At 38.2% G+C, this 12,935-nt stretch overlaps 1 protein-coding gene across 6 annotated transcripts in view; it reads right to left on the bottom strand.

The window, feature by feature from the left end:
• Nucleotides 1-12,935, bottom strand: part of C2cd3 (C2 domain containing 3 centriole elongation regulator) — a 139,134-nt gene that overhangs the window by 28,817 nt on the left and 97,382 nt on the right. For all 6 annotated transcript variants that reach the window (XM_074083246.1, XM_074083271.1, XM_074083263.1 and 3 more), the window contains 3 exons: nucleotides 12,584-12,789; nucleotides 11,268-11,401; nucleotides 4,846-5,007 (listed from right to left, as the gene is read on the bottom strand). In XM_074083246.1, coding sequence (XP_073939347.1) covers nucleotides 4,846-5,007; nucleotides 11,268-11,401; nucleotides 12,584-12,789 — 502 coding nt within the window. The remainder of the gene's footprint in view (nucleotides 1-4,845; nucleotides 5,008-11,267; nucleotides 11,402-12,583; nucleotides 12,790-12,935) is intronic.

The raw sequence follows: 12,935 nt of genomic DNA, 5'->3' as shown, positions 1-12,935 counted from the left end.
CCATTCTAAATATTACCATTGTTATAATTACAAGCTAGAAAATACTTAATTGCACACAGTACGGGGACAGTAACAACACCAAAGACAATGATGGGAAGACAGAAAAACCAGGGAAATCAGTTTCCCCACAGCAAAAAATTAGTACAGGAACCAGAGGGGAATGAAGAAAACATATACTCAGATCCAGACTCCAACAAAATGAAGATAAACTATGCCAAAGGACCCAATGAAGCCCACATGAATAATTTAAAAGAAGACATACTACAGGTACTCAATGAGAATTTTATAGAGATGATACTGGAAAGGGTCAACCAAAATGTACAGGAGACACTCAAGAAATTCCAAGACAACAAAAATAGAGAATTTGAAAAAGCAAAAGAAGAAATAAAGGAAACCATAGAAGCATTGTATAAACACCAAAGTGAAACAGAGAACACAATGAATAAACAGATAAATGAACTCAGGACAAAAATAGACAACATAAAGAGGAAACCATCCAGGATATGAAAAACCTCAGAAAAAAGAACAAAATAGAACTGCAAAACAAAATGGAAGGCCAATCCAGAACAGAACAAACAGAAGACAGAATCTCAGAACTTGAAGATGAAATGGTAATTAAAGGAAAAAACTGAAGAACTATTAATTAAACAACTCAAGACCTGTGAAAAGAAAATGAAAGAACTCACCAACTCCATCAAAAGACCAAACTTGAGAATCATGGGCATCGAAGAAGGAGAAGAGGTGCAAGCCTAACACATTTTATGAAGCCAGTATTACACTTATTCCAAAGCCAGGCAAAGACACCTCCAAAAAGGAGAACTATAGGCCAATCTACTTAATGAACATTGATGTAAAAATCCTCAACAAAATAATGGCAAACCGAATTCAACAACACATCAAAAAGATTATTCACCACAACCAAGTAGGCTTCATCCCAGGGATGCAGGGGTGGTTCAACATACGAAAATCAATAAATGTAATAAACCACATTAACAGAAGCAAAGACAAAAACCACTTGGTCATCTCAATAGATGCAGAAAAAGCCTTTGATAAGATCCAACACCATTTCATGATAAAAGCTCTAAGAAAACTAGGAATAGAAGGAAAGTACCTCAACATTATAAAAGCTATATATGACAGACCTACAGCCAGCATTATACTTAAAGGAGAAAAGCTGAAACCATTCCCTCTAAAATCAGGAACCAGACAAGGATGCCCACTATCTCCACTCCTATTCAGCATAGTACTGGAATTCCTAGCCAGAGCAATTAGGCAAGAAGAAGGAATAAAAGGAATACAAATAGGTAAAGAAACTGTCAAACTATCCCTATTTGCAGATGACATGATCCTATACCTTAAAGACCCAAAAAAATCTACTCAGAAGCTTCTAGACATCATCAATAGCTATAGCAAGGTAGCAGGATATAAAATCAACATAGAAAAATCATTAGCATTTCTATACACTAACAATGAGCAAACTGAAAAAGAATATATGAAAACAATTCCATTTATAATAGCCTCAAAAAAAAATCAAATACCTAGGTGTAAACCTAACAAAAGATGCAAATGACTTCTATAAGGAAAACTATAAACTTCTGAAGAAAGAGATTGAGGAAGACTATAGAAAGTGGAGAGATCTCCCATGCTCATGGATTGGTAGAATCAACATAGTAAAAATGACTATACTCCCAAAAGTAATCTACATGTTTAATGCAACTCCCATCAAAATTCCAATGACATTCATTAGAGATTGAAAAATCTACCGTGAAATTTATATGGAAACACAAGAGGCCACGAATAGCCAAGGCAATACTCAGTCAAAAGAACAATGCTGGAGATATCACGATACCCGACTTGAAACTATATTACAAAGCAATAATAATAAAAACAGCATGGTACTGGCACAAAAACAGACATGAAGACCAGTGGAACAGAACAGAGGACCCAGATATGAAGCCACACAACTATAACCAACTTGTCTTTGACAAAGGAGCTAAAAATATATGATGGAGAAATAGCAGCCTCTTCAACAAAAACTGCTGGGAAAACTGGTTAGCAGTCTGCAAAAAACTGAAACTAGATCTATGTATATCACCCTATACCAATATTAACTCAAAATGGATCAAGGATCTTAATATCAGACCACAAACTCTGAAGTTGATACAGGAAAGAGTAGGAAATACTCTGGAGTTAGTAGGTGTAGTTAAGAACTTTCTCAACGAAACCCCAGCAGCACAGCAACTAAGAGATAGCATAGATAAATGGGACCTCATAAAACTAAAAAGCTTCTGTTCATCAAAAGAAATGGTCTCTAAACTGAAGAGAACACCCACAGAGTGGGAGAAAATATTTGCCAGCTATACATCAGACAAAGGACTGATAACCAGAATATACAGGGAACTTAAAACACTAAATTCTCCCAAAACTAATGAACCAATAAAGAAATGGGCAAGTGAACTAAACAGAACTTTCTCAAAAGAAGAAATTCAAATGGCCAGAAAACACATGAAAAAATGCTCACCATCTCTAGCAATAAAGGAAATGAAAATTAAAACCACACTAAGATTCCACCTCACCCGTTAGAATAGCCATCATCAGCAACACCACCAACAACAGGTGTTGGCGAGAATGCGGGGAAAAAGGAACCCTCTTACACTGTTGGTGGGAATCTAGACTAGTACAACCACTCTGGAAAAAAATTTGGAGGCTACTTAAAAAGCTAGACATCGATCTACCATTTGATCCAGCAATACCACTCTTGGGGATATACCCAAAAGACTGTTACTCCAGAGGCACCTGCACACCCATGTTTATTGCGGCACTATTCACAATAGCCAAGTTATGGAAACAACCAAGATGCCCCACCACTGATGAATGGATTAAGAAAATGTGGTATCTATACACAATGGAATTCTATGCAGCCATGAAGAAGAACGAAATGTTATCATTTGCTGGTAAATGGATGGAATTGGAGAACATCATTCTGAGTGAGGTTAGCCTGGCCCAAAAGACCAATGTCTAATGTCCCTCATATGTGGACATTAGATCAAGGGTAAACACAACAAGGGGATTGGACTATGAGCACATGATAAAAGCGAGAGCACACAAGGGAGGGGTGAGGATAGGTAAGACACCTAAAAAACTAGCTAGCATTTGTTGCCCTCAACGCAGAGAAACTAAAGCAGATACCTTAAAGCAACTGAGGCCAATAGGAAAAGGGGAACAGGTACTAGAGAAAAGGTTAGATCAAAAAGAATTAACCTAGAAGGCAACACCCACGCACAGGAAATCAATGTGAGTCAATGCCCTGTATAGCTATCCTTATCTCAACCAGCAAAAACCCTTGTTCCTTCCTATTATTGCTTATACTCTCTCTACAACAAAATTAGAGATAAGGGCAAAATAGTTTCTGTTGGGTATTGAGGGGGGGGAGTGGGAGGGGGTGGAGTGGGTGGTAAGGGAGGGGGTGGGGGCAGGGGGGAGAAATGAACCAAGCCTTGTATGCACATATGAATAATAAAAAAAAAATCAAATGGTTTAGGGGCTGATAAAGTGGCTCAGGTGACAGAGAGCCTGCTTGTCAAGTGTGAGGCCCTGAGTTCAAACTCCACTACCACCAATATATATATATATATGTAAACACACACACACACACACACACGCATAAAGTAATCAAATGATTTGGAAGGTCTGAACTTGGCGTTTTCAGTCCCAGCTGGAGGTAAAAACACACAGCCAGGAGGCAGGTCTTAGAGGCCAAGTACTATGCCAGTCAGAGGCTCGGTGCTTGGGGACCCTGAGGTGATGGGAATCACTCCTTGCAAGGGCGGAGAGTGAGGAGGGTCTGCCTGAGTTTTCTTCTGTTTAACCTTCTCAGCAAGACCCACAACCTCCTCTCATGGCTGTCTCCTACCCAGACACTCTACCAGGGTATCCTAACATTCCCAGATCATTGCTTGTTCCTTGTTTTCCAGTTCCCAGAGTGGCTCAGTCTCAATAGGCTCCCTCTCAAGATGGTGCCTTGCTATAGCTGTCTAAGATAAGGGGACTGACAAAACATCTCTTTTCACTGAGGCGAGCCTCCTTCTACACTGGAGCAGTCACAGTCTCTCCAAATCCCACACTGGGTTGAACGCTTGCAGAGAATGTGGGTTTACCTTGCAGCTAGAATTGCCAGTCTGTCCCTAGGGTCATCTGGCTTACCTTGTGACTCTATCTTTGCTACTGCCCCTGGCCACCCAGGAGCTGGAGATGGAGCTTGGGACTGTTTTGCTTTTCTCTTGTCTTTCTGTTTCTCTGTGGTTTTCACCTGTCCTCCTACCTCCTTCATTTCCACAATGCTTTTCCTCTTTCTCTCTTCAGAATATAGTTTCTCCTTTGTTACCTGTCTTATCTCATTCTCTGCTAATTAAACTAACAAAAGGACAGAAAAGTGTTAACAGGGCAGATACTGGTCTGGAATAAGCCAGTAGTTGTGAAGACAAAAAAAAGAGTAGGCAGGATGAGGCTTTATACATTGTAAGGAGACTGTGAGGCTGTGTAGATGTGAGGATGGTTATTATTAAATTTTGGTGAGTAAGGTAAACTTCCTGTATTTGTAGATTGATCAGTAAGTAGACCCCCCTGAAAGAGTAGAAGGCTCTTAACTGAGACAGATTCAGCTATGAGGAATCTCATGAGGACTCAAGGTCTAACTTAACACTGTCATACACAAAGAGCTCTTCAGTAAACCTCCCACAGCACTGGGTAACTGATAGAAGAACAGTATTGCACATTGCCATTGCCCATTCACCTTGTGCTACATACACAATTATTTCCTGTGTGTTTCCTAGCAGAGGATCTCACCTGAGAGAAGTCAGGATGGAGGTGTGAGAGGACAAAGGCGATGTGGTCAGTTTGTCATCACTTGTCAAGATTGCCTCTCCCTGCTGCAGTGATTCATGAAATCGGCGGATGTTCTGCACATGCTCTTCATGGCGGGATGCCTGGCTTCTTGAGGTACCACTTCTGTCAACAGAAAATGGGAGCAAAATAAATTCCCAATCAATGTGAAGATCCTAGTGTGACAAAACCAAATCACTCTACTGAAAACCTATCCCCACTACCACAGCTCTGGCTTTATCAATTCTTGCTTAAATTTACAAGTAATCTTGCTTTTCATCTTACCCACTTCACCTTCTCTTATTCTCCATATTATAGCCTGAGTGATTTTTCTAAAATATTTATCTGAAACAACAACAGCAACAACAATATATATAGAGCCTTTACTACTATACCAAGCCTTGTTGTAAACATTCAATGATATATCTAATTCATCACCATCATTACTTTAGAACACATCCAATTCTTGAGCATGGTATTCAAGAAATGTGACTCTAGAAATCTTTCTCTTAATATTATTAGGCAGGCCAATTTGCAATTGTGTGTGTGTGTGTGTGTTTGGGTGGGACTAGGGTTTGAATTTAAGGCCTTTTACTTGTTAGGCAGGAACTCTATCACTTGAGCCATGCTATCAGCTTCTTTTTCTTTATTGAGATATAATTCATATAGCATAAAATTAACCCATTTAAAGTACAAAATCTAATGACTTTTAGTTTATTTACAGAGTTGTATAACCACTACCACAATCATTTTTATCACTCCTAAAACAAAATCCATACCCATTTGCAATCATTTGTCTATTCTGGATATTTCATATAAATGGAATCATATGTGTTTTTTGTCTGTATGTGTTTGACTGCCTTCTTCCATTTAGCATTGTTCAGCCTCCTTTATGCTGCAGAATGTATCAGTAAATTGTAAAGAGCACTCGAGGCTGTGTAAATGTGAGATTGGTTATTATTAGGTTTTGGTGACCAAGGTAAACTTCCTGTATCTATAATGTGATCAGTAATAGAGCCTTATCTTTCTTATGATAGCTAGATGCAATTCCATTGTACAGATAGACCACGTAAGTTTACCTGCTTGTCAGTGAATATTTTTGCTTGTTAGGAATATGCTCCAACATATGAGCATAAGTTTTGTGTGGACATATGTTTTCATTTCTTTTGAGTTTACACCTAGGAGTGGAATTACTGGATTATATGGTTACTCTAGATTTAAACTTTTAAGAAGTTGCCAGAGTGTTTTCCAAAGCAATTGGATCATTTTACAATCTCACCAGCAATATTATGAGGGTTCACTCTCTCCATATTGCTCCTGACACTTGTGATATTTATCTTTTTGACTATACATGGTCACCCTCATGTATGTGAAGTGGTATCTCATTGCATCTTTTCATGTGCTTATTGGCCATTTGTATATCTTCTTTGGAGAACTGTTTACACTTCAAATACCTTGTTTTAGCCTGGCATGGTGGCTCACATCTGCAATCCCATCTACTCAGGAGGCAGACATTGGGAGAATGGCAGTTTGAGGCCAGCCTGGGCAAAAAGTTAGACACTCAATTTCAACAAATAATCCAGGTGTGGTGGTACACAGCTGTGACCCTAGCTACATGGAAAGCTGCAGGTACTAGGTGGGTGGTCTGAGGCCAGTCCTGGGAAAAAAATTGTAAGACCCTACCTGAAAAGTAACTAAAGCAAAAACAAACACAAAAAAGCAAAACCAAAAAAACTGGAGATGTGGCTTAAGTGGTAGAGTACCTGCCTATCAACCACAAGGTCCTGAGTTCAAACCCCAGTACTGCCACACACACACACACACACACACACACACACACACACACACCCCTCCAAAACCAATACCCACTTTGTCCATTTTAAAATTGGATTGCCATTTTTTTTTTTTAAAGCGATAGGGATCAATCCCAGGTACTCACGCATACTAGGCATGTTCTTTACCACTGAGTCTCATTCCCAGCTGGGTTGTCTGCTTTATATTGTTGAGTTTCTTTATATATTTTAGATACAAATCCTTATCAGATCTATGATCTGCAAGTATCTACTCCCATTCTATGGTTTGTCTTTTCACTTTCCTGATATCATCTGCAGCATGAAAGTTTTTAATTTTGGTGAATTGCAGTTACTGTTTTTCTCCTGTTGCTTGTGCTTTTGTTGTCAAATCTAAGGAATCACTAATCCAAACTCACAAATATTCACTTCTATATTTTCTTTGAAGGGGTTTATAGTTTTAGCTCTTATGTTTAGATATAAGACCCGTTTGTAGTTAATTTTTGTGTTTGGTATAAGGAAGGGATACAACTTTTTTGGGGTTTTTTTTGATGGTAGGAGGGTTGAACTTAGGGCCTCAAGCTTGCTAGGAAGGCACTCTATCCACTCAGCCATTCCCCCAAGGCCAGGTCAATCTTTGGCACATGGATTTCAAACTGTTGCAGCACCATTTGTTGACAAGACTATTCTTTCCTCATTAAACAGCATTGGCTTCAATATAGGCAAACTTCCAATTTTGCACATACTATTTTCTTCCATTTAATATATCTCTCAGTAATTTATTATGTGCACCCTATTCATTTTACACTTACCTTCTTTGATTTATATCTGAGTGTTTCAGATTTTTGTGTTATTTTAAATGTCATTTTAATTTGTTCGTTCATTGCTAGTACATGAAATTTTTTTACATTTTCCTTCAATCCCATTATCTTCCTAAAGTCATTTATTATTCCCAATAGCTTGTTTGTTGTAGATTGTTTTGGATTTTGTATGTAGATAGTCATGTCTTCATCAAATTTAAGAATTTTGCTTTTTCCTCTTCAGTTCATTATTTCATTATATTTTCTTGCCTGAATAAACTACTTGCTATCCCCCTCCCTAGTCTGATGTTAAGTAGGAGCAATGATAGTGAATATTCTTTCCTTTTATCTAATGATAGGGGGAAAACATTCAGTCTTTTGTCTTTCACCATAAGTATGATGCTAGTTTAGGGGTGTGTGAGTGTGTGTGTATATGTGAGATCTGCTTTTGGTCAATTTTGTTTTTCATTTTTTTCCTAATGCTTTCCTTCATTCATCTGTTCATATGGTGAATTACATTGATGGATTTTCAGATGTTGAACAAACTTCATTTGCAAGATAAACTGCATTTGGACATGTGGATTTTTTACTGCTAGATTTTTTTTGCTGACGTATTTTGAGAATTTAGTCTGTATTTTCTTTTCCTGTAATATATTGGTCTGAGTTTTATTAATATAATTCTGGTCATTAAGAAAAAAAGTCTTAGCATTCTTGTTGAAATTTGGTTGACCACAGATACATGGGTTTACTTTTGGATTATCAAATCTATTTTATTTATCTATATTTCTATCCTTGTGCCTTGTCTTACTTACTGTAGCTTTGTGGTAAGCTTTGAAATTGAGAACTTTGTTCTTTCTCAGGGTTGTTTTTGCCTATTCTATATTTCTTGAATTTCCACATGACTTTTAGGATCAGTTTGTCCATTTCCAGAAAGAAGCAAAGAGGGATTTTGATATGGATTTTGTTGAATCTATAGCCAATCTACAGATTAATTTGGGGAGTACTGCCATCTTAACAGCATTCAGTCTTTTAATTCGTGAAAGTGGGATATCTTTCCATTTAGTTACATCTTCTTTAATCTCTTTCAACAACATCTTTTTCAAGATGTTTAAAACATCTTTAATTTCTTTTTCTTGGACTTTTTTTTGTTATATTTATTCTTAGGTGTTTTATTCTATTTGATGCTGTTATAAATGGAATTGTTTCCTCAATTTCATTTGTTTTTTTGGGGGAATACCAGGGTTTGAACTCAGAGTCTCACACTAGCTAGGCAGGTGCTCTCTCACGTGAACCACTCTGCCAGCTCTTTTTTGTGTTTGGTATTTTTCAGATAGGGTCTCACAAACTATTTGCCTGGGCTGGCCTTGAACTGTGATCCTCCTGATCTCTGCCTCCTGACTAGCTAGGATGACAGATGTGAGCCACTGGCATCTGGCTTCAATTCTATTTTTGACTATTTAATTTGGTGTACAGAAATACAATTGATTATGTATGTTTTAAAATTTAAAATTCCAATATGGTAAAAATTGATAGATGTAACTCACATAAACAAACATCTTTGGGGTCATGAATAATTTTTAATAGTGTAAAAGATCTCTGAAGTGGAAATGTTTGAGAACTACTGTTTTACTAAGATGTAACCGACATACAATAAATTTCATATGTTTAAAGTATACTATTTCATGAGTTTTGGTACACATTTAAAATCCAGGAAACCATTACTGTAAGAAAACAAATATATACACCACCTCAAAAAGTTTCTTCTTAACTTTTTGTAATTCCTTATTCATCCCACCTTGTCCCTAGGTAATAACTGATCTGCTTTCTGTCACTATAGGTTAGTATGAATTTTCTAGAACTTTACATAAATGGAATCACATACAGTGTATTCTTTTATTCTAGGTTCTCTCAGCATAATTGTTTTAAAATTCATTCTGTTCTAAACAATGCCTTGCTTTTAATTTTTGAGTAGTATTCCACTATATGAATATACCACAATTTGGTTACCTGTTCACCTATTTGTTGATGGACACCTGAGTTGTTTAACTAATTAGTGGTTGTTACAAATAAAGCACAAAGACAAAAAAGTTTAGAAAGTGCTGCTCCAGGCATTTCACATGTATTATTAGTAATAAAACCTCTCTCTTAAGACTAGTGTGAAAACCCAATCAGCTGATGTATACGAGTTATTTCCATTCTTAATTATTTTTACAACAACCCTTAAGGTAATATTATTTCCATTTAGCAGATAAGAAAAAAGAAATCTAAGCCTCAAAGAAATGATGTAACAAGGGCTGTAAGTGTGGCTTAAGTGGTAAAGCACTTGCCTAGTAAGCACAAGGCCTTGAGTTCAAACCCCAGTACTACAAAAAAGAGCTGAATTAGCCTAAGGTCACATATAACTATTAAGTGGTAAAGCCAGGACAGGACTCCAAATCCTTCTGACCACAACATACTTCATCACTCTGTCCCTAGAGCAAGGCAGGATCAGCAGGATTTGTTAGGTGAGGTGGTTAGAGAGGAAATTATATCTTACCCTTGAATGGAAGGCTGAATTAGAATATTACATTTTTGACATGGCCTTCTGAAGTGGTAATAGGGACATTTTTATATGATCAAAAAGTAAGCCACCAAATTTTTGCCTTTTAAAATTACTAAATAGTAGGCACTAGAGACACCCTCATCCCAGTCACATATCTTACTAATTGGCTGTGGTCAAAGCAACACTTATAGACAGTAAAGGAATTACCTAAACAGACACATAAGATTGTCAGACACATAGCTCCTTCTGTACAGCAGGCAGAGTATCTCTTCATGGTGACCAAGTAGAAAATTATATCGCACTGCAACAGGCCTTAGAATGGTATGCACTATGAGAGTGTCTATTTTGGAATAAAGGGTCAGTAATTACTGTTGTAGGTGTGGCTGTTGTGGGAGAAGGTTCCTTATCTCCTCCCTGATGTAGGGAGAAAGACATGGGAGAATCTCTGGTGGAGGGCACTAAGGCCTCAAAGAGACTGGGGTGGAAAAAAAGCAATCTTAGTCTTAGACCTTGTCCTCTGACAGGATGGAACATGCTCTAGCCCTGACATCCATATGCATGCCCACTGTTGGCTTAGTGAAAAGAATGTGTTTTGCAAAACAACCTGGCACATAGTTTTGGTAGGGAAAGATGACATATTTCTTGCAAGAAGTTAATGGGCTCTGAGGTTAAGAGAAGACTGTCCTTTGCTCCTTTAAACTGAAGTTATCTTTTGATAGCAGTAAAGATTCTAGTTTCTATTTTAATTTTTTGTCGGTACTGAGGTTTCATCAACTCATGGCCTTTTGCTTGCTAGACATAGGCACTCTAACCATTTGAGCCATGCCTCCAGCCCTTTTAGCTTTAGTTGTTTTTCAGGTAGGGTCTCACGATTTTTGCTTGGGGCTAGCCTCTGACTGTGATCTTCCTACCTCTGCCTCCCTTTAGCTGGGACCACAGATGTGTACTACTATTCCCAGCTTTTTAAAATTGAGATAGGGTGTTGCTCTTTTTCCTAAGCTGGCCTCATACCCTGATCCTTCTATCACTGCCTCCCTAAGTAGCCGGGATAACAGGCATGTGCTCCTGTGTTCACCTTTAGTTCCTATCTTATAAAATTTTGTTTTCATAAATTTTGGGGTTCCTAGGGCTTGTGAGAATTCAAGAAAGCTCTTTCCAGTCTCCAATTTCTTCCTGTAATAAAGGAAAAGGAAAGGACAAGCCAGTTCACATACATCTACTCATTGACTCCATTTCTGCCCATCAAGAAATTACCTTACAGAAGAGAAGAAATCTAACTCCTTTGAAGAGATATGAGCAAGCTGGTCTTGGGTCTGTCTTGCAATAAGACTGGGAAATGCAGCACACATATTAGAAGTAGGAAAGGAAAAGGGGCGGTATATTGGGATCTGTAGAAGCAATGAGAAAAATGGTACATTGGTTAATTAATCTTTTTGGAACAAAGCAGTATATAAATAAATTTGTAAAATTTACTGAGAGCTTTCTATGTGTTAAACATTCTGCTGAGAAATTTACAAATATGTTCTCATTTACACTTTAGGTACTATTATGACCTCTATTTTATAGACTGTGCTGTCAGATTGATTTTTAGTTGTTTCCTCTATGTTTATGATCTTGTTCCTCCATCTAGCTGGTAAACTCTTGGCTGGACATGATCTTACACTTATTTTACATGTGAGGATAATCTGATTGTGATGCTTCTTGTTTTTGGATTACCTACCATGGTTGATCTAAGAAAAACACCTTGCTACACTCATTTCCTCATGTATCCACTCATTTGATATTTACTGATTCTCATGGTGTGCCAGACTCTGGACCAGGCATGCACGAAAGATGAATCAAAGTCTGCCTCAATAGAGCTCTCCTTATCTGGGGCAGCCTGGAAAATTCTCCTTTTATAGTTGAACTCCTTGAAAGAGTTGTCTATACTTACCATTGCCAATATCCCTCTTTTTATTCTTATTTCTTTAAAAATAAGAGAAATGATTTTTTTTTTGGTGGTGGTACTGGAATTTGAACTCAGGGCCTTGCTAGGCAGATACTCTATCACTTGAGTCATGCCTTCAGCTCTTTTTTGCTTTAGTTATTTTTCAAATAGGGTGTTTTGCTTGGACAGGCCTCAGTTCGTGACCCTGCTACTTATGTCTTCCAGTAGCTGGGATTACAGACATATAACAACACACCTGGTTTATTAATTGAGGAGGGGTCTTGGTAACTTTTTGCCCAGGTTGGCCTTAAACCATGATCCTTCTGATTCTGCTTTCCAAATACCTGAGATCACAGGCATGGGCCATCATGCCTGACTAAGCCAACGATTTTAATGTATCAGAATTAAAAAACAAAACGAAACAAAAAACCCAACTATTACATTTTCAGATTCTACACAGTAACTTTATTTTAAAACTAAGGTATGGACTGGTAGAGTGACTCAGATGGTAGAGTGCCTGCCTAGCAAGTGCAAGACCCTGAGTTCAAACCCCAGCAGTGCAAAAATAAAACAAAAAAACTTAAGGTATAATGGTTTTGCTCAGTAGAACCCTTATTAGTTAGGTGTGAATCAGGATACTTACCAGTGACCGTGGGGTCTCTACCCCACGTCTTGCTTGTCTTTCTTCTTTGAGGTGCATCAGACTTTCCAAAGGGGAGATAGCAACTTTTATCTGCCCCTGGCACTCTCCACTGAAGTCCGTGATGTTGTACCAGCCGCAGATAAACTGGAAGCCAGAGAGCAGTGGGGAAAGGTCCACTGAGGCGAAGCCAATTACTCTCTCCTCATCTGTGGGGGAAGAAAAGAGCTGGGCAGCATACCTGGGCGTGTCCTGCCACTGAGGTTTAAGGTTGCACAGAGCAGCTGACTCAGGTAACTGGGCGAGTTCAGTGATTCCAAAGCCATCACAGAAGACTGATAATCAGACTGAGACA

The sequence above is a fragment of the Castor canadensis genome, chromosome 1, assembly GCF_047511655.1.
Source record: "Castor canadensis chromosome 1, mCasCan1.hap1v2, whole genome shotgun sequence".
In the NCBI taxonomy this organism is placed as follows: domain Eukaryota; kingdom Metazoa; phylum Chordata; class Mammalia; order Rodentia; family Castoridae; genus Castor; species Castor canadensis.
The sequence above is the reverse complement of the archived record's forward strand: the minus strand, read 5'-3'. Positions and strand labels throughout refer to the sequence as shown.